The sequence below is a fragment of the Haplochromis burtoni genome, unplaced genomic scaffold (assembly GCF_018398535.1).
Source record: "Haplochromis burtoni strain Fernald_Lab_line unplaced genomic scaffold, NCSU_Asbu1 Contig_601, whole genome shotgun sequence".
Classification (NCBI taxonomy): domain Eukaryota; kingdom Metazoa; phylum Chordata; class Actinopteri; order Cichliformes; family Cichlidae; genus Haplochromis; species Haplochromis burtoni.
The window spans coordinates 185500-207841 of NW_024582962.1; the positions used below are offsets into that span (position 1 = coordinate 185500).

The 22342-nt window shown below is 43.2% G+C and overlaps 3 protein-coding genes across 3 annotated transcripts in view; all 3 read right to left on the reverse strand.

Moving 5' to 3' along the window:
- Positions 1-203: 203 nt before the first annotated feature.
- rnf4 (ring finger protein 4) lies at positions 204-9670 on the reverse strand (the record flags this gene model as incomplete). The annotated part of the gene is given in 8 exon segments (XM_042214708.1): positions 204-687; positions 3218-3269; positions 3492-3603; positions 3695-3707; positions 3846-3937; positions 4907-5048; positions 5158-5241; positions 8403-9670. Coding segments are annotated over 7 exon segments (573 nt in total). The 5' UTR covers positions 5170-5241; positions 8403-9670.
- A 386-nt stretch (positions 9671-10056) lies between these two features.
- selenot2 (selenoprotein T, 2) overlaps positions 10057-22342 on the reverse strand; it is an 18000-nt gene continuing 5714 nt past the window's right edge. Inside the window, exons 4-6 of the mRNA XM_005948653.3 lie at positions 18096-18183; positions 10682-10811; positions 10057-10302 (exon numbers count right to left, since the gene is read on the reverse strand). Coding sequence (XP_005948715.2) covers positions 10690-10811; positions 18096-18183 — 210 coding nt within the window. The 3' untranslated portion in view covers positions 10057-10302; positions 10682-10689. The remainder of the gene's footprint in view (positions 10303-10681; positions 10812-18095; positions 18184-22342) is intronic.
- Positions 19469-21922, reverse strand: LOC121812461 (E3 SUMO-protein ligase ZBED1). Its single transcript, XM_042214707.1, has 2 exons — positions 20351-21922; positions 19469-20243 (listed from the first exon to the last, which is right to left on the reverse strand). Exons 1-2 carry the CDS (start codon positions 21452-21454, stop codon positions 19812-19814), a joined length of 1536 nt encoding a protein of 511 aa, XP_042070641.1. The 5' UTR covers positions 21455-21922; the 3' UTR covers positions 19469-19811.

Consider the following 22342-nt stretch of genomic DNA (forward strand, 5'->3'; position numbering starts at 1 on the left):
CCCCCCCCTTCTATCGGGTTTGATTTTCTTTACTCGAAGAGATCAAATTATTGGTGGGGACAATTCAATAATCGCTGGATACTGGTGGGGACATGTCCCTTCCGTCCATGCCTAATCTTCGCCCTTGACTACCCATAATTCATCAGTGCAAGCACCCCCCCCCCCAAACACACACCACACACAGAGTCAGACTAAAACAGTGCTGTGTGTGTGTGTGAGTACGAGTACTTCCTGTACTCTGATTACAGAAAGTACATTGTGCAGTATTATTCTCCACATTACTGCCATAACGTTGTAGATCCATCAGCTGATCAATGAGTGAAACAAATCAAAATTTATTTCAGCTTTAACAAACAAATCAACACAGATGAATCATTAATCCATGTTTACCAGCTATGACTCAACACTTTAATGTCCAAACAGAGGCGCACACACAAAAAAGAAAAAAAAAAAAAATACAATTCAGCAGCAAATAACATCAACATCATGGCCTGTGGTCCAATGGCAGCAGGACTCAGCTGTGGTCTCAGAGTGATGTCAGATGTACAAGGGGTGGTACTGGCGGTGAGTAAGTCTCTTCCTGCAGGTGGGACAAGTGTGTGATGATGTCAGAGAGTCTCTCAAACACTGACTACAGAACACGTGACCACAACGGGTGGACACGACCAATCGGCCGCTCCCAACAATCTGCGAAGAAAAAAAACCAAAAAAAACAACAAAAAAAAACGCAAACAGAAATTAAACAACAACAACAACACACCAACAGCCAATCAGAGCAATGCACTCAAACGTCACTGTAATACTTTCAAAGTAAAACACAAAACCAGACTGAAACTTTCAAAATAAGAGTCAGCAAATGTATGTTTATTGATTAGGTTCATTGATCAGTGGCCATGTGAATGTAGTAAAGCCTGTATTTCATTAACCACAATGCCTCAGGAAGCACACATTTCATCAAGCATTGTGTTGGACTATTTTTAGGCACACTCGAGTCACCAACACCAATTTGTTCTGAGCACGCTCACACTGAAAGAAACGTCCCCTGCATTAAATCAGCAGCAAGCTGAGGGCTGTAAAGTCTATCTTGAAGGTTACTCAGAGCTCACACTAGCTGTGTCCCAGAAGTGAGACTGTGAAATGGGACGGTCTAGCCTTCAGATTTGTGTCACCAGCCATCTCGATGGGCATGAATAAACTCAGCCATCTGCTCCTTGCTATCTAAAATATAACAGGACACTGGAGAAAATTCTCAATCATCTCGACCATCTTCTGTATGGACAGCAAAGGAAGAACTTCATTGCACAGAGAAAAGCTATTTCTTCTGCACACATGACAATAAACACTTTGAATCTCGCACTTTAATCAGTTTTCTGTTTGATGTTTATTCAGCTGTGTGAAAACCCGCGAGGAACCCTCCCGATGGACTAATAAAGTTTTATTTTATCTAATAACTTTAATCTCAGCCAAACCGATTTACTCAGGAACAAATAAAACAGTGAAAAAAGCCAAACAATAACATTTAAGTCATGTGAGTGGCACACACACACACACACACACACACACACACACACACACACACACACCATGTTTAACCTGAGTAGCCAAAGACGGCGGCAGGTCTGATAACGATGTGCCGGGTGTCCGCTGTTCTCTAGTGAGCTTCGACCTCCCAGCTAGCTATCAAGCTGGTGGGTAACAGACATCTCCACAAACGTCGCACTTTTGCAAATATGCGATGTCTTGATAAAGCAGATATTTGAACTTTACACAGCTACATTCTCGCCTGGAAATATGTTAAAAGTTATTTTGTGACCCAGAATGATTAATAAGAGTAATATTAAAACTAAGTAGCGGCCGCCATTGTTGGCAACTGGAATTGACTGGGCTATGAATTCTGGGATACGGTGGGCCACGAAGGACACACCCGACCCATCCTTCAAAATCTTGGAAAATGAAGGACGCATTTGGAGGAGCCTTCAATTTGGGACAGCCTACCTCACGTTGTTCAAGTGCTGCCTCAGGAGGATACGGCCTAGGTTTTGGGACACAGCTAGTGAATGCTGCTCGGTTTGCAGTCCTGAATATCACGGCACAAGCAGGATTCACTGCACTGTTAATGTTAGCTATGTTATATTGCTGCCTCTGTTCGGTGGTGTCGAGCCAAACGGACTTTAACGTGTGTTTGAACGAGCTGACGGTTCACTCGTTAAGCTGAAAGAAAGATGCTTTAATCACAGGAGTCACACATGTGTCCACTGTACCATCTGGGAACTCTTCTTGTTTCGTAATAACACAAACACTAAATCCTCCTTCTTTTGTCTGTTTGTAGCAGTGTATACACCTGAGACTGTCACCTGTCTGTCTGTCCTGCACTCTCTCTCTGTTTCTTTCTCTCTGATTGTGGAATAAAAGTATGAACATGTGTTTATAAGTTACACTTGTGTTTGAATCCTGCAGCTTATCACACATTTGATTTCCATGTGTGACAACTGCAAGTGTCCAGAGTGAGGACAGACTGAGGGACCCACTGCTGCACATCATCTGTGAGGCTTTGCACCCCTGATGATCCACCAGGACAAACTCAGCAGTGTGTGAGGAAGAGGAGGAGGAAGAGCCAGCAGCAGCTGACAGATGGAGAGAATAGACAGACTGTTCCCTGTTTGTGAAGGACTGCTAGAAAGTTTAACATAACTAATTGTCTGTCCTGAATCAGTCTTATTAGGTAATGTTCAAATAATTTTATCATTCCAGTGTTTTCAGTGTGGGAGAAAGTACTCAGGGCCTTCAAGTTACACACTATGAAAGGCAGCAACAAGTGTAATATTCAGAAACCTAAAGTATGTATCAGCAGCAGAATGGAGCCTAAAAATAAATGTTTGTTTCAGTTCTATGAAGCTTTGAGTATTTTGGATTAGTAGCACTGCTGTGTTTGTTGCATCATATTGCTGTAATTGTTTATATGCTTTATATATTCTGAGGTAAGTTGATCTATAGTGTTACATCATATTCTATAAGGATGTTATGTGTTTGTATACTTTCTGAGCACGCTCACCCTGAAGGAAGCGTCTTCGGAGCTCACACTGAGCATGTGCAGCAGGATAAAGAAAGAACCTCGCTGCTGGCACTCGGTTTCAATAAAGTTCATTTTTCTGCTTTATTCATGCTGAAAAGTCTGAATACATACACACACACACACACACACACACCTCTGACTGACCTCTGAGTATCCATCCAGACACACAGGACAGCTGATTGTCCCTGGAGTTGACCTGAAACACAAAAACATTTGAGTGAGGTCACTGGCAGGGTCAGTGTATCACCTGCAGAAGTTCAAGTTCAAGATTCTTTATTTGTCACATGCATAGTTATACAAGTATAACACACAGTGAAAACGTAGCCTGACACGCTCCTTGGCATGTGCAAAAATTTTGGGGGGAAGGGGGGTCGTAGAGGAAGAACATTATAAAAGTGTGTAGGGGTTGGTGTATCACCTGGAGGTGTTTGTCGGTGGCAGGAGGGTGGCACTGAGGACGGGGGGTGTGTCTTCATCTTCATCGCTGCTAACAAGATAACTCTGTACAGGTGGTCTCCAGTTCTGAGGACCTGAGTGAAAACAGTCACACAGGCATTAGACCGCTTCCTTAGTGAGAGCTCAGGCCTCAATCTAGTCTTTGGAACACAAAGTCTGACTTACCCTCATCCACCAGCTGAAGTTTTGGATACAGCAGGAAAAAAAACAAAAAAAACAAACAAACACAGAAGAAGAATTAGACATTAGCACACTTCGTGTGTGTGTGTGTGTGTGTGTGTGGGTGTGTGTGTGTGTGTGTGTGTGTGAGAGTTACCAGCACAGAGTCACTGTTGGTAGTCAGGTCGACCACAGCAGCAGCTTCTGCTCCACTCTCACAGGTGAGATCCACAACCACCTCCTCCTCACCTGAACACACACACACACAACCACAAACTCAGATTCGTGTACATGCTCTGCCCACACTTACACAGAGGGGAGGAGCCTGTGTTAGCCTGACATGCGGCACCGTCTCCATTCAGGCCAACAGCGTCACAGCGTGGCGATGAAATGGATTCACTGTACGCCTGCATCAGTCAGATAATTTAAAAAAAAAAAAAAAAAAAAAAAAAAAAGCGAAGCCAAGCGAAGTCCAAGTGAAGCAGATGAGAAATGAAACCGAGTGTCGAGATTCAACTATTCATCATTCTCGACGTTACCCGACATCAGTGACGTAACGTGGCTCCATCTTTACGATCAAAGTGTTTCATCTCCAAGTCTGGTGATTTTATCGATAACCAATAATCAGGTAAACAGATCGAGATAAATGGGCATGAACACTCACTGTCAAACATCTGGATTCTCACAGCTTGTGGTTCTTTATACCCAAAGTGGCTCCATTTGGCGGTGCCCAGCACGAACGACTTTAAGGAGCAGAGAGGTTCCCCACAGAGCTGTGACTGTCCCGTTTTTGGTCACCTGTGTGTCAGACGTGTGGTCGCGAGTTTCAGGTGTTAAAGTCAAGTGTTAATCACACCTCTGATGAATTTCTAACTGTCAGGTGGATTTTGTTTCCTCTAGGCTGCAGGTGTGTCAGTGATCAGGAGACACCAGGAAACCCACTGACTGTATTTTCAGGTGTGGGAGGTCACCTTCAGCAGACAGCTCAGGTATGTTTATTTCTCTTAGCAGTGAGGACCTGCTACTTACATCACTTCCGGTGAGGTCTGAACATGTTTTTCTCTTCAGTTTTACTTCGAAAAGAAGCAGCTCTCTGATTGGCCGAGAGGTTGAGAGCGTGTCTAAATGAGTCAGGTCTGGTCTGAAAACACCTGTAGATGCAGGCCTATCAATGACTGTTCGATCAGTTGGAAACTGAGTGTACTGATCGGGACTGACCGTCCATCACATCAATGGTCTCTGTTGGGGGGGTGGGATCACTGTCGGCGTTCGCCGTCCTCCTGGTACTCGCAGCTCTCCCGCTCTTGGCGTTGTGTCTAGAAACCGGAGGACTTTGTGTGCTCCGCCTCTTCCTCTGAACCTGAAAACAGAATACCAGGAGGTGGAGCTTAACACACTTGACCAGGTAAACACCAGCTGACAGTGTGACAGCTGAACAGGTTAAACCACAGAAGAAGAAGATGACTTACAGAGCTGCTCATCTCTGACTTAATGATTCACCTTCACGGCACAGGCGAGGATGGAGACCAGAGAAACAGCTCAGGTACCTGCACCTGTAACAGCTGGAGTGTTATCGATTGTCAGTTTTAGACATGAATCAGTCTGCTTTGATCCACCTGTGACGATGCCCTCCAGCCAATCAGTAACAACCCTCGGTAATTCTTTTAATGAATCCATGCTGTGAGATTTTAAAAAATAAAACTAAATAAACATGGAAGAACAGAGTCCCACAGGTTTCATACACACCTCAGCCAGGTGTGTATGAATCCATCTGATCCTTGTTCATAGGGGAACAGGTAGTGATGGCCCGCTTGAAGCTGACGCTCCGGAGCGTGTGTCAAAAAAAACAACACACTGGTTCAGAAGCACTGTGTCGAGGCTTGCTTCGTTTGGCAAAAGTCACGTGACCAGTGACGTCCGAAGCTTCATTACGCACGTAACTGCTTCGGTACCTGATTCAAACGGATATAAGGAAGTGAATCATCCACGGGATTCGTGGAGTGTGTTGATGGTGACAGAGAGCGAAGAGGTGATCATTCCACTGACAGATATGGAGCCAGCGAGGAAGAGAGGACGTTATGGCGTGTGGAAATATTTTGAGTTGATTTTGCTCAATTCATTTTATCTGCCGAAGTGAAAAACTTGAAATGTCCAAAATCATGTTTTCATAATGTAAATATCATTACAGCATATGACTTTAGGAACACTTCCATGTGAATTAAAGCTAATGAAGACTACAAAAATGTATTTGACACTATATGTACATTACATTGCTACACAGTTTAGAAAATCATTTTGTTTATTGTTTTTAGGTGATAGTCTGCAGGACCCAGGAATACCTGCATATCTACCAGCTTGCAGTGTGGTTCCTGCACTCCACAGCCTCTTCTGTTCCATGCAAGTGGATTTTCTCCAGGGCAGGAGAAACTATTTCTAAGAAAAGAAATAGACTCAGCCAGCGCACAGTAACACTAATCCTCTTTTTAAATGTAAATAACAAAAGGGCTACCTTACATTGATCATGTTTTTACTTTACAAGTTCTTGATTAGGGGTGGGTTTTGATTATCGCCTTTCTGATTACAATCCATGCTAAATTGAATAAAGTGATATTGATTCATTACAATCCTGTGTCGATTTGTAAATTAACGTTATTATGCCTGAAACGCCAGCATCTCAGGTTAAACCTCACAACATGTCGTCAAACACCATACAGCTAAAACAGTAACTGGGAGCAGGTTTACGGATTCTGCATACAAACGTGAACACAGAGGGCGGACCAGACGCGTCAGAATCAGATTTTGGTGTGTCGTCGGGTCCGCGCTGTGTTTGCCTCTTTTTTCTTCGCTGGCTTCTGCAGCTGCAGGTTTCATAACTCTGTTTACATCTCTAATTAAGTCTCACATGTGTCAGCTTTCTTGTAATAGATACGAAATTATGGATATATACTGATACATGACCAGAATTGTAATATTTCTGACTGAGGCAAAACTTTCCACATTCCAATCAAATTGAATCTGATCCTGTATCGAATCAAAATGATTCTACAAATCAGTGACGATGTATTACGCAAATACGCATTACATTTTTTCAGCCCCCCAATCGAGAAAACAAAACCAATTACATGTTCAAAGCAACGGAACGGTGGCCCAATATCGGAGAGGACTCCACTCTTGAGTGAGCAGTGATGATTGAGCAGTCCGTTTTATTTTGCAGATTCAAGCTGCTCTTCAAAATATTCGCCACCAGATGTCACCGGAGAGGACTGTGTTGGAAAGCTTCGAGTAATGAACCATTTTTCAATACAAGCTTCAGTGCTTCAGAAAGCTTCATTTGGCCATCACTAGGAACAGGTATCTTTCTTCCTTTAGCATAAGAGACGCTGGAGCATCCTTTATAAAAGGGGAGTGGAAAAAAAACAAAAAAAAACATCTGACCACGCATGAAAACAAACATGACCAAAGTGGATCATGTAAATGTTCCTTCTGACTGCATTTTCCATTTCATCCATACACCGCTGATAGATTTATAGTTTTGAACAGCAGCGGTTAAACTCACAGCTGAGCATCACACTGCTGGAATAAAAACTACTTCCTGTTGAGGTACTGTTGCACAAAGAACGCTGTACCAGCTAAAATTATGATCTATATCAGGGGTAGGCAACTCCAGGCCTCGAGTGCCTGTGTCCTGCAGGTTTTAGATGTGTTCTTGATCAAACACAGCTGATTCAAATGGCTAAATTACCTCCTCAACATGTCTTGAAGTTGCCCAGGGGTCTGGTAATGAGCTAATCATTTGATTCAGGTGTGTTGACCCAGGGTGAGATCTAAAACCTGTAGGACACCGGCACTCGAGGCCTGGCTTTGCCTACCCCCTGATCTATATGAACAAAGTGTGCTCAAGGTTCTGTATGATCAGTGTTCATTAGTGATGTCCTTTGTTGTGGTACTGCAGGGTTTGTGTTTACTTCAGGTCAGCTGGGATCAGTGGTGATGGAGTAAATTTAATGCAGTCGCAGAATTCCTCTTCAAAAGGTGCTGCGACAGCCGCATCTGGATATTATATGCAATGGGACAGATTTACTCTGAGGTAGCAGAAGCAGCTGAATTAGTGACTCCCAAGGAGGGAGCGTGAAGGCTGCTAACCAAAATAACCCAGCGCAAAGTCAGGTTTTACTCGTTTTTTTTTTTTCCTCTAAAAACAGCGATGGAATTTAGATAAGAGATCTGGATGAAAGAAAATCAATCTGTAGTTCATGTTCTGCAGTGTCACGCTGTTAAAAGAAACGAGTGTGAGGCCGTTCCTTTCCTCAGCGTACGTCTCCTACCCACCTTTCCTTTACCTCAATGATCCTTCCACCGTGGGCAAGTAAAAGAGGTTAGGAAAAGGAAACAGGAGGGACCTTTGAAACTCGCACCTTTTCTCCGTACCAGAAGCTGCTTCGTCTCTGTTCAGAAAGTCAAGAGTTCCTAATCTGAGCCTGATACATAAAACCAGGACCAGCTAAACTCGTGGAGCTGCAGGGGGATCACACTAAGGTCACCAGGAGCCGAAAGAAACGCTTCTGGTGACCCAGTGACCCTGCTGTCACTGATGATGATGGAGTTTTACCTTTACAAGAATTAGAAACACGGCCTTCAAGATTTAAACAGTAGATTCAGACACACAGATACTTTAAACGTGGCATGTGTGCAGTTGAGCTTAAACTTTACTTACTGTTAGCAATAAACTGTTAGCTTCCGCTGTCACCGTCACTGCTCCTCTTAGCAGTTTACTTTTAGCCGTTAGCACCTCTCTCTTCGTCACTGTGGTTCCTACCGTTAGCGTGAAGCTAGCGTGTGTGTCAGCGACAGATTTCCGGCCTCAAACATTTTAGTAGAGTAAAAAAACATAATTAAGTCGAATAAACGTACTGCAGAGGCTAACGTTAGCTACTGTCTGTCTCACAGCCGCTTCTTTTGTACCGGAAGTGTTCAAAAACACCGGCTCATTGGCGCCCCCTGCTGCCTCACCGCGTGCATCGCAGCGTCCACTGATTGAAGGGAAGACCTTTTTAAAAAAATATATATCTTTATGGTTTTGTTTATTTTATGTACTCAGACTGAACTACCTGACATGTACTTCAAAGTACTGCAGTAAAAGTACAGTTACTGTGTGGTTACTGCAGGGAAAAAGGCTATAAAAACACAGGACATTCAAATGAAACTGTTTAAATAACTCAGTCGCTGAAATCAAACTATATTCATGTCAAAGTTACATTGGATTGGATTAGTAACACCTGAAAGGAGAACCTGACCTGGGACATTGAACTTGTTTTATTTTAATAAACATGACTGTATTTATTTTGTTTGTAGTTACTGATGAGGATACTAAAACTCAGAGACACATGGAACCTTTCGACTGTGTTAAGCCCGACCCGCTCAGTCTACCTGAACCATTGAAACTCAGATGTTGGAAAATCCAGACCCTTCACAAAGAGCCTGGAGATGAACCTTCACATTTCAGATGATTCATGTCTCCAAACAGGAAATGATGATCAGCTCACATCATCACCACATGCCCGCTCCACCTTTGTGGCCTCTTTGGATTCAGTGCAGAAATTGCCTCATTTCACCACTTTTAATGTCATCTGATAAAACAAGTGACAAAAAAAGGAGCATTTGTGGAGTTTGTTGCTCTGTGGACTCAGTAACACTGTGATGGAAACAGCGTCCATGAGACGGATCATAATCCCATCCACAAACTAAACTCACTTCACCTCACTGATGTTGGCATGTTCCAGCAGGTCACATAAATGAGAACAGGTGAAACTGTCCTCATTAGACATAATGAAAAAAGCCCAAAATCATTCTGCTACGTTCCTGCTGCAGACACAATCTAGAGCAGGGGTGGGGAACTCCAGGCCTCAACGTCCTGCAGGTTTTAGACATGTCCGCTGATTTAAATGACTAAATGACCTCCTCAACATGTCTTTAAGTTCTCCAGAGGCCTGTTAATGAAGTAATCATTTGATTCGGGTGCACCAAGATCTAAAACCTGCAGCCCCTCAAGGCCTGGAGTTCCTACTCCCTCCCAGACTTTCTGTGACTGAAGTAAAAATGAAGCCATGTGAATCCTGCCTGATCACAGCAAGCCTCTGACGAGCTCCTGACAGGAATCAGTTGTGTCAGTCATACCTATCTATTACCTGAGTTTGTCAGCCATCTTCAAGGTTTCTTTTCCTGGAGTGAAAGTGCGTTGCTATGAATTCTGGGATGTCATGGCTGCTTCTCTGGTCATAAATGAGCCACACTGTAAACATGCTGTGAATAAAAGGCTCGATCTGCATGGACATGTGCATTTACCTGCAAAACCACAAACAGGCAGGAAACAGACCTGAACATTTTATTATTTTCACAATAAAAGCTTCACATAAACAGCCATCTACTTCCTGTCTACACACTAATTAGCACAAGGCTGCCAGCAGTGCTTTCTGGTATTGTAGTGCTGAAGGTGAGCCGGTGCAGAGGGAGTGCTCAGTTCATGGCGAGGAACATCCAGCCGGGCCCTTCAGAATCTGTTTTAAGGCCTGGCCTTCATGAACGCCATCAGGAGAACGCCTAGCAAGCCGGAGCACCTGGACACAGAACAGGTAATAAGAGAGAGAGACACCTGAATACAGCACAGCTGAGACCATCTCACAAAACATACTCCCTGAAGCACTTAAAGAAATGTTTCTGTCTGTAAATCAAACTCTGGCCCCGCCTCTGCCTCACCTGTCTCGGTGTCACACCCGTCTCTGGACTGACTGGACCGAATTTTTGTTCCTCTTAAATTGACTAAATTCAGTCTTTGGAGTCACAGGTGAGTCTGTACCTGTCAGGTGTTTCTCCGTGCATCAGTACAAGGAAAATCTAACAGATAGGTGAAGCTGATACTCTGATCGCACCTGCCGAGTTCACACAAACTTCCTGTGAGTCTCGTCACTGTGTGCAGTTAACTTGATGTGCATTCACCTGTAGCTCTAAGTGGAGGTGAAGGTCATGTGATCCACCTGGTTCATCTTTATGTGGTTGTCGAGGATCTGAAACATTTCCTGGATGTTCGGGACGTAACCAGACTGAAGCTTCGACCACAGGGGCACATCTGAGGGGACGACAGAAAGCGTTACACCAGGAAATGAGGTCAGAGGAATGTCCTTACCTGATCTCCACAAGGAAACCTGGGTGTGTTTGTACAGTTCAAAAATGACCTCTCACCTCCTGTTTAGGAGAAGGTAACTCAGACTCGTATGGTGAAACTACAACATCCAGAGGCAGGCCGCACCTCTTACTTCCCCTTGTGTTCTGAGCTCGTCGTCATCCACAGTTTTAAAGAGGCGGGCGGCACGATTCATTGAGTAACTCAGATTATAACTTTATCATTTAAAAAAAAAAAAAAATCCTCGATTCTTCATTTAACGGACGACACTTTAATAACAACAACATACTTCTGATCTGGTTTCTCTCATATCACGTCATTGTACACACAATTAATAACAAAATAAATACATTAATCTGCACACCTTCATCATTTTGATTCTTGAGTTTATTCAAATATTTTTAATGGGCGGGAATTGCACAGCGATAAGCATTTCGCCGTATGTCACACAGTGCATGATATGTGACCAATAAACTTTGACTACAGACTACAACAGAAGTGTGTGAATAATAAACTGTGTTAAACCTAAAACACTGACAACAGCAGCACCGATGATGACGCTGGCACAGTTTAATGTGGAGGCGGAGTCTGTTTATACAACGTGAAGAGCAAAGAGGCAGAGGCGTTACCGACACAGTGAGCTTAGGTGGGAAGAAAGAAAGCACAGCCTCCGAAACAGCAGCGCTGTTCCTGAAGTCACCATTAAAACCTGGAAACAGCTGACCAACGGAGAAAAGCAAACTTGGAGAAAAGCTCCACCCATCGCCGTTTAGTTTACAGAAAAATCTGCAGTAAAGCTGCAGAAGTAAGGCTACATCAAAATTTGCAGATGAATTGTTAACTGAGTCTGATATAATGTTTAATTTATAGAGCTCGCTGAAGGCTGACGGCAGCTAGCCCACTCTCCAGTGATCCCTACAGGGCTGAGTCTAAAGGGGGGCATAGAGTGTCCTACATCATATTTACCTCCAGGCTTTGTAACATTGTTTTTCAGATTTAAAGTGGAATAAAACTATATTGGACAACACGCAATGTGCCTCCTCGTATCGGTCTGACCTGCCTCACCGCTTTCGGACAGACACTGTAAAACCCGATCGCACACTCGATTATTCTGGTTTACAGGCCTTCATCACTCTCTGAGCTGATACTTCCAGCTCAATCATGAACCTTCTTAAGCAGATTAAGATTCCACACAGGAACAGATCTCTCCTTTCACAATAAAAGTCTTTTACATAAATATAAAAGTTGTTTGCTGTTTTATTATATTTACTGTACAAACTACAACTTGATGTTTAATTACTGCTTACAGTGTGAAAATATCTTGGTTTACTATATATAGTAAACACACCCCAGTTCTTCCAGTTATTTATCACAATTCATGTGTTTCAAGTCCAGTGAATAGGTTGAAATGGTACAAAAGTGGTAAACTGCCAAAGGTTAAAAAAGGTTAGGTTACCCAAAACTGAAATGTAATGTATACGTCAGAATTATACAGAAAGGCCTTTTTCAGGGAGCACAACATGAGTTAACAATTCAAAGCTGTTCTGCAGTATTGGAGGTTGATCAGCCTTGAAAGTTGGTGCTACTAATTCCTACAGGTGTTCCAACTTGTCTGGATTCCATCCCCCTCTGTCTGCATGAAGCAGTGTTGGAGCACACTGTGGTACCATACCCTCATGGGCATCAGATGAACAGTACTGTACTGTAGTGTGTTGATACAAACATGGTGAGAATAACAGTGGAAGAGACAGACCATCATAACACATAAATGTCGGTCTGTCCGACAGAGAAACTGCAAAGAAAGTCAAAGTGTCAGTGAGTCCAGTTTCCTTTAGCATCGAAAGGCTCAGAAACAAACTGTGACAGGAAGAGGTCTGCAGACCCAAAGACACGACTGAATCAGAGGACACGTTCCTGAGAGTTAACAGCTGTGATATAGGCGACTCACAGGACAACAGCTTCAAGCAGCTTAATAGTGGTCGTAGTGAGAAAGTCTCAGTTTCAGGTGTGAAGAGAAGGCTTTGAGATGCAGGTTTGACAGGACGAGCTGCAGCAAGAAAGCCAGACGTCAGAATAAGACAAAGAGGCTTGTCTGGGCCATGAAACACCGACATTGCACTACTGAAGACTGGAAGAAGGTATCATTGACTGATGGATCAACATTTGGACTCTTCGTTTCATCACTCAGGATCTTTGTGCGCCGTGGAGTAGGTGAAAGGATGGTTTCACAGTGTGTGGCATCAACATGGAGGAGGAAGTGTGATGGTCTGGGGCTGTTTGCTGGATCCAGGGTCGGTGACTTGTACAGAGTGAGAGGCTCCCTGAACCAGAACACACAGCACTCTGCAGCTCCATGCAGCACCCTCTGGTATGAGGCTAGTTGTGGTTTTCGAAAACTTTTGACAGGTAGTGCATTTTATAGATATTATAAGCAGTTTTGGTCAAGTTACTTGAAAAAAGTAATCAGTAACTAATTACTTCCCCCAAAAAGTAATCCTGTTACTTTACTGATTACTTATTTTCAAAAGTAATTACTTAGTTACTTTTTTAAAAACACAATTCACAACCTGAATAGGTGATAAAGCGATAGATCTTTCAGCCCAATTCTACTTTTTCTGCAATTTACTGTTACAAGTAACGCATTATTGCCCATCTCTGATTATAAGAGGTTTTTTTTTGTTTTTTAGAAAAACCATGAAACTTTGCGTGATTTCAGAAAAATCACACCATGGAGCCCTGCTCTAAGAAATGGTCACAGATTTAACTCCAGTTGTAAAGCTGATTTAACAAATAAGTGTTCATAGTTTTTAGTGTTTGTGTAGCATCACCTAGTGCAAGTGTGTTTCGGAAAAATACACTGCTCAAAAAAATAAATAAAGGGAACACAAAAATAAACATCCCATATCTGAATGAATGAAATACTCTTAATACTTTGTTCTTTACATAGTTGAATATGCTGACAAAAAAAAAATCACACAAAAATTATCAATGGGAATCACATATAGCAACCCATGGAGGTCTGGATTTGGAGTAGGGCTGCTCGATTATGGCAAAAATGATAATCACGATTATTTTCACTGAAATTGAGATCACGATTATTTGACGATATTTATTTAACCCTTTAAGACCTACTATAGAACCAAGTCCGCCAGAGCTTATATTATTTTTTTACATGCTGTAGTGCCATTTGTGGGAGCATTTCAAGTTGCTATACATCAATACAACTGTTATAGCCCATATTTTAATAATATGTATGCATTAAGTCCATAGTAATTACATAAATTGCAAAAAAGTGCAATAAACTACAAAAAAAATTGAAAATGCTTTGTTTTGTTTACATATATTTCTACTTGGAGAAATTTAAGAGGTTTATCCCTCAAAACTTTAAATACAATAAAGTTGCAAAAAATAGTTTCCCACCACAGGAAATTTATTTTGAGTGTCTTCATAGTTTTATTTTGGAGATACAGCAATTTTTATATACTGCAGGAAAAACAAAAAACAATCCTATGATGCAAATTTGCAAAGAAAACAGCATGTGCATCATTTCACTGTGGGAAGTGTTACGAACAGCTGATAGGAACGGCAAAGCGTGTTTCTGGAATATTATGTTTTTGTTCCTGCAAGCGCTTTTTATGCAATTTTTGCAAAGCTATATGTGGAACGAAACCGTGACCGAGGACAAGCTGATGGCATAGATGTAAGTACAACTCCTCCGGTTTCATATGCAAAACAAATTATTGCGCTAGCTTACACGGTTCAGGTTCTACAGGGATTTAAAAATAGTTACGCAAAACGGAGCGTGCTGCTCTGACCGGCTTTAAAGGGTTAACAATGACTTTAAAAAAATAATATAAAATAGTGTGCAACACCACTGAAGTTTTTTTTTTAAACTCTCTTTTCAACCAACGGCAGTCACTCTCCAAATAACTTCTGCTTAGCTTTCCGAGCTTCCCTCGGGTCCTCTTAATCAGCGGTCTCCAACCTTTTTTGCGCCACGGACCGGTTTATGCCCGACAATATTTTCACGGACCGGCCTTTAAGGTGTCGCGGATAAATGAGGGAGGGGCTAATAATCGGCTCAGTCATTTTTAATGATCGTTGAAAGCCCAGATCGTAATCGTGATTAAAATTCGATTAATTGAGCAGCCCTATTTGGAGTCACACTCAAAATTAAAAGTGTAAAAACACACTACAGGCTGAAGCAACTTTTATGTAAGGTCCTTAAAACACGTCAAAATGAGGCTCAGTAGTGTGTGTGGCCTCCACGTGCCTGTATGACCTTCCAACAATGCCTGGGCATACTCCTGATGAGGTGGCCAATTGTCTCCTGAGCCATCTCCTCCCACACCTGGACTGAAGCATCTGCCAACTCCTGGATGGAGCAAGACATGATGTCCCAGATGTGCTCAGTTGGATTCAGGTCTGTGGAACAGGGGGGCCAGTCCACAGCATCAATGCCTTAGTCTTGCAGGAACTGCTGACACACTCCAGCCACATGAGGTCTAGCATTGTCTTGCATTAGGAGGAGCCCTTGTGAGACGATGGGCTCACAAGGGCTCTACGGATCTCATCTCATTCCTAATGGCAGTCAGGCTACCTCTGGTGAGCACATGGAGGGATGTGCAGCCCCCCAAAGAAATGCACCCCCACACCATTACTGACCCACTGCCAAACCGATTATACTTGAGGATGTTGCAGGCAGAACGTTCTCCACGGCATCTCGAGACTGTCATGTCTGCCACATGTGCTCAGTGTGAACCTGCCTTCATCTGTGAAGAGCACAGGGCACCTTGGTGATATCTGACAAAACCCAAGCGTCCTGCACGGTGTTGGGCTGCAAGCACAACCCCCGCCTGTGGATGTCAGGCCCTCATGGAGTCTGTTTCTGACCGTTTGAGCAGACACATGCACATTTGTGGCCTGCTGGAGGTCACTTTGCACGACTCTGGCAGTGCTCCTCCTGTTCCTCCTTGCACAGAGGTGGAGGTAGCAGTCCTGCTGCTGTGTTGTTGCCCTCCTACGGCCTACTCCATGTCTCCTGATGTACTGGCCTGACTCCTGGTAGTGCCTCCTTGCCCTGGACAGTACGCTGACAGACACAGCAAGCCTTCTTGCCACAGCTCGCATTGATGTGCCATCCTGGATGAGCTGCACTACCTGAGCCACTTGTGCGGGTTGTAGACTCCGTCTCATACTACCACTAGAGTGAAAATACTGCCAGCATTCAAAAGTGACCAAAATGTCAGCCAGAAAGCATAGGTGGTCTGTGGTCACCCCCTGCAGAACTGCTCCTTTATTGGGGATGTCTTGCTAATTGCCTATAACTTGTTGTCCACTTCATTTGCACAACAGCATGTGACACTGATTGTCAATCAGTGTTGGTTCCTATGTGGACAGTTTGATTTCACAGAAGTGTGATTGGTCTTGGAGTTACATTGTGTTGTTTAGTTGTGTTTCCTTTATTTTTTTGACCAGTGTAGATTGATGTGTATGACGGACCAAAAACAGAAGCCTCCAAGGAACAAATGATATACTTTCAGGAAACCTTATTTCCCTGTGTTGGTTTATAACTACTGTTGGCAAACTGCTGTGTAATTAGGTGTATGGGGTCCTCTACAATTCTTGTGGCTTTGTGGATGCAAAAAGTGTCCGCGATGGAGGAAAGAGAGGCTCCAATGATCTTCTCAGCTGTTCCCACTATCCGCTGTAGGGTGTTAAGATCCGATATGGTGCAGTTACCACACCAGACAGTGATGCAGCTGCTTAGGATGCTCTGGAAGTACCTCAGTAGAAGGTGGTGCAGCATCTGGAACACTTAGCCTCATTTTTGCTTTTAGCCCTAATGGTTTCCGCTCAGTTATCACTTATCACTTCTGTCACTCGTTAGCTAACCTAAACTAATTTAGGTCTGTTAGCAGCAGCAACCAATGAAACAAGTGACATCACTCTGTAGGGCTGTGCGATATGACCAAAATCTCATATTCCGATATAAGACATTTATCGTCCCGACCACGATATAAAAAATTTAACATTTTCTGTAAATTCTGCGATTCTTGGGTAGCTCGACTTGCGTGAAGTGTTTCGAGCTGGGTGTCCTTTACCTGGAATCCAGTGTTTTAACTCATGCATGAAACTATACATTTTTAGACATAGATTGTAAAGGCCGCCCTTCTCTTTGTGAGTGTTTATTACACGGCATGTTGCGGGGAAAAGCTTGTTCTAACGTTTGAGTCTGAAGTTTATTTTTTAGCACCTGACGGCTCTTTTTGCTTCTCATCCGTAAACACTCTGCATACAGCGGAGCCACGCGATGGTTTTACCGTCATTGTTGCTAACGACAGCACGTAAAAAACAGGCGCTTGTCCGTCCATAGTGTGGTTACATTAAATATAAGAGAAAGAGAGAACTTTAAGAAATTAATATAGTCACTACAGTGACCATCAAAATAATGAAAAAATATTGCTGTAAACAGTTTATTTTGCGACACCACGAAACAAATGATAGCGTGATAGGAAACAATAGATGTTTTTATATCGTCATCGAACATTTATGGACGATCTGAGAACTGTCGACATTGCCTGGGACGAAGCTGAAGCAGTCGCTGCTGACCGACATCGATGGAGATCACTAGCTGCCCGATGCGCCGCTCGGCGTAGGAGGAACTAAGTGCTAAGTGTGCATCCAATATATATCGTTATATTGAACAGCCCTATCTGTGAATGTTTTTTGTTTTTAAATCAAGCTTCACATACAGTTTGTTTGAGCAGAGCTCCAGGATAGAAATTAGACTGAATACATACATGTTCTCTTTAATAACTCACACAAAGAAAAGAGTGAGAGATCATGTCTAAGACATGTAGGCAGAGCTTGCTGTCAGAGTGACAGGAAGTATGAGCACTTTCATATAAGTAAACAACAAACTGGGTTTCTGGTACAGATCAGGCAGCATTACAGCAGGATGTGAGGTCAGCAGTGATGTAATTGGTTATAGTAAGAAGTGCTGTTCTGTTTCTGATGACTGACAGTTTATTACTCTGAATACTTTGACTTTAGTGCAGACAAGCGTCCAGGAAGACTAGCAACCACTGTTGTGGAAGCTAATGGGGTTCCTTATAAATAAACAAATAAACAAACAAGCGTGAACTACTACAGTAATTTGAGTTGTAGTACTGAAACTGTGTCACAAGCATGATGTTAACACAAAGGTCTGGTCCAATCAGAACTCACCATTTAGTGTGACCTCAAAGGCTCCAGTGGACAGGAAGTGAGTCTCCATCATGTTACAGAGGAAGAAGGCCATGAGGCAGGAGAAGATCTGCAACAGAAGCACAGTGTCCGTTACCATGGCAATCAGTAAACAGCACCCATTACCGTGGTAACACAAGCAGGATAGGCAGACGATTCTACAAGCTAGCGCTCTGATCACACCATAACCTCAGTCATCAGTCTATTCATGAGTGTTTTTCCAAGGTCATTTAAATCATTCCTCAGTTTAAATGAGCTACACTGACAGCCTGGAGAAACAGGGATTGGTGAGATTTGGCCTGTCAAGCTCCTTTTCCATTACTACCTACTGGGATCAACTTGCCACGACTCGGAGCTCATCTACAATCACAATGAACACCGGTGTACCACAAGGCTGTGTGATGAGCCCTTTCCTCTACTCCCTCTTCACCCACGACTGCAGACCGGCTGATGGTTCCAACACCATCATTAAGTTTGCAGATGACACCACGGTGATTGGCCTCATCAGTGAAAACGATGAGGCCGCCTACAGGGAGGAGGTGGATCGTCTGGCTGAGTGGTGCGACACAAACAACCTGCTGCTTAACACCGAGAAGACCAAGGAGCTCATCGTGGTCTACAGGAGGAATGCTGACCCACATCCACATTAAGGGGACGGCTGTGGAGCGTGTGAGCAGCTTCAAGTTCCTGGGAGTCCACATCTCCGAGGATCTCACCTGGACGACCAACTGCTCCAAGCTGGTCAAGAAGGCTCACCAGCGCCTCTTCTTCTTGAGGACTCTGAGGAAGAACCACCTGTCCTCAGACATCCTGGTGAACTTCTATTGTTGCACCATCGAGAGCATCCTAACCAACTGTATAACAGTCTGGTATGGGAACTGCTCTGCCTCGGACCGGAAGGCGTTGCAGAGGGTCGTGAAAACTGCCCAGCGCATCGCCGGAGCACCACTAACAAAATAATAAAAGAATAAAAGAGTTTGGAAACGAGTTTATTTCAGAGAAATGTCCTTTTCCAAAATAAAAGCTATGCTATACCCTTCTTCTGGGGTAAATTCTCAGGAGCATATTGAACATATCAGGTCCCCATAAAATGAACCACTCTCTGATGGACCTCACCTCACACTCATCTTCTGGAGTGCTAGCACTTAGCTGCATATACAACAAAAACAACTTAAATAAAAATGTATTGCACAGAAAGGCCTTCCTAAATATATTTTTAAACATTTGAAATGTTCTAAAAACAAGGTATCAACCACATACAGTTCTGCATTGTTTGGGAATCCCTGACGGTATTTTCTATTCTTGGCAGAATATAAAACAAACACACCCAATCCCTGGCATGAAAATTTTTTTTAAGAACCATGTTCTATAGTGTACAGAAAACACATGAAAACTTAAATCTGGTAAAGCTATACTTCACATATTTCTGTTGTGCAGCCTTGGCACCATGTAAAACAAACAAACAAAAAAAACCCACCATGTAAAGAATAAAAAATAAATACAAATAAAAGCTATTCTATACCCTTCTTCTGGGGTATATTCTCAGCAGCATATATAACAAATCAGGTACCCATAAAATGAATCACTCTTTAATGGACCTCCCCTAACACTCATCTTCTGGAGTGCTAGCATTTAGCTGCATATACAGCATAAACAACTTAAATAAACGGTCCTGTTAAATGCAAACCAAAACATAGTTTACTCAATTTCCATGTTCTTCTTCAGAAAAATTAGGATGTCCACATGTTCTGCTGACAGTACAGATCTGCTTGCTGTGACAATGTCACCTGCTGTGGAAAACACCCTCTCACTTGGGACAGAGGTTCCAGGTACAACCAAGTAACACTGTGCCAACTTGGAAAGATGAGGGTACAAGCTGTGATGTTCCTTCCACCATCTCAGTGGGTTATCATCTGTGGGAATGCAGTCTGCTAACCTGTACAAGTTAATTTCCTCCTCTGCCACTTCGGCTGCAGACCTGGTCCTTGGCTCCTGTGACATGAACAGTTCTCCAAACAACTCCTTCATGGCTGACTTTTTCTCTGGTGGAGATGCTGATGGTGAATCTGAAGAGTTTGCTGCTTGAGTCTCTGCGGAGGTCGCAGTTTCTGTGGTGCCTGCAGCTTGGTCCTGAGGAAATATAAACAACCAAACTGTTAATTGTATTTGTTTAAATAATATTTATAAATCAAGCAGTAGCTAAATAAAATTTCAAAAATAAAAAAAAGAATACCTACTTGTTCAATGCTCAAGACAAGTTCTGTGGTGAGTGCTCCATAGACTCTCAGCTGAGTGACATTATCCAAGTGTCGCAGGGACTTGAATCGAGGATCTAAAGCTGTGCACTTGTGTAGGTAATTCTGAAGGGCAGGATCAGCGTATCTCTTCTCCAGGTCCTCCCTGATGTTTTTTTTTACATCTCTCACTGCTGGGCTGTCATCACCAGACTGCGCCATAGAGTTCAGGATGTTCATTTTAAGTGGCAGGATCATGGATGCTGTTGGAGATGACGCTTCACACATCATGACTGTCACAGTTTTTAGGGTTTTCATGACTGTAACAAGATTTTCAGCCAGTGCATGTTCTTCCTGAGTTAGATTCTGAATGTTCTTCATACTCTTCTTCACAGTATTGTCGGCCATAGCAGCATACACTGCAGCTTGCTGTTCAAGGTATCTTTCCATCATATCATGAGAGGAGTTCCACCTAGTTGGAACATCTTGAATCAGTTTTTTTCCACTAAGCTGCAGCAGTTGCTGTTTTTTCATAAACACATTGCATCCTGTTGTGCTTCTGTGAAAGAAGGAGACAATTCTTCTCATCTTTGCTAGGAGATGGGAAACCTTCTGCACTGCCATTCCTTTCTGAGCAGCTATATTAATTGTATGTGCAAAACATCCGATTTGTGGCCCCAGCCCAGCAGCTGTGACAGCATTAACTATGTTCTTCGCATTGTCAGTAGTTACAGATATTGTCACATTTGGTCGCACTAACTTCCAGTCTTCCACAGCTTCAGAGAGACCTTTGGCTAAGTCGTCAGTGGCGTGACTTTCGACCAGGCGTGTCTGCAAAACACAGTTTTTCATCTGCCATTCCGGATCAATGTAATGCGCGGTGACAGTGAGGTAGCTCTGCGTAGCTCTTGACGTCCAGCCGTCTGAGGTCAGAGCAACAGCGGGTGCTGCTGACACTGCCGTCTCTAATTTAGCTTTTGTCTCCTTGTACAAAGCAGGAACTGCGATATCGGTGAAATGGGTTCGTGAAGGAATACTGTAACGGGGCTCAAGTACTCTCAGCATTTCCCGAAACCCGGTGTTTTCTACAACAGAAAAGGGTCGCATGTCGACAGCAATAAAAGTAGCAATTGCCCTGTCGATTTCTTTTGCCCTTTAGAATCATGCGCTAACGGCTGTCTAAATGACTCCGACAAAGTTTGTAGCATGTGCGTTTGTTGTTGTTTTTGGCTGCCTTCACTCGTCTTTGCACTAGGGTGATGTCGGCGTAAATGTGCATTCATATTTGTTGTGTTCCCACCGATGTAATTAATCATGGCGTGGCACATCCGACATACTGTTGTAGTTTTGTCCACAACGCGCTTACCATCAGGGTGATACTTCACACGAAAGCCAAAAAAGTTCCAAACGCCAGATTTCAATGACGGTGGAGGAGGTTCGACTTCAGGAGGCACTGAGGCAGTTGCCATGTTGCAATGAGCTTAGCTTCTGTCTCGCTAGCTTGATTGAATGCATGTGGGTGGAGCTCAGTGGATCTGTGCTCGACAGTGCAGCCTAGGCGGAGTAGTCGAACGCAGATTCACTGAGCGCTCAACACAGACAGCATCGTCAGAAGAAAAGTTGATAAAATAAATTAAAAAATATATATTGTTCGATACATATGCGTACCGAACCGAAAGCACTGTATCGAACGGTTCAATTTCGATACGAATATCGTTGCACCCCTAATTGTAATATATCTATATCATGGCTAAAGCACTTCTGGATGGTTGCAAACTGCATTTCGTTGCCCTGTACCTGTGCATGTGCAATGACAATAAAGTTGAATTCTAATTCTAATTAAAAAAAATATATGGTGGTTTAGATTTTCGTGAGTGACACACTCTCAGACTCATCGAACGATACTACTGACCAGCCAATCAGTGGCATGCAGTCAGACGATGTCACATTTTAGTACCTGCCCGGATCGATTGGAATCCTGGGAAAGCAGTTACA

Excerpts from the sequence above, each read along its gene's own strand:
- LOC121812461 (XM_042214707.1), bottom strand. The coding sequence starts at position 21,454 with ATGCGACCCTTTTCTGTTGTAGAAAACACCGGGTTTCGGGAAATGCTG. Across the intron at positions 20,244-20,350 it reads TTGTCTTGAGCATTGAACAA|GACCAAGCTGCAGGCACCAC; the intron begins GTAGGTATTCTT and ends ATATTTCCTCAG.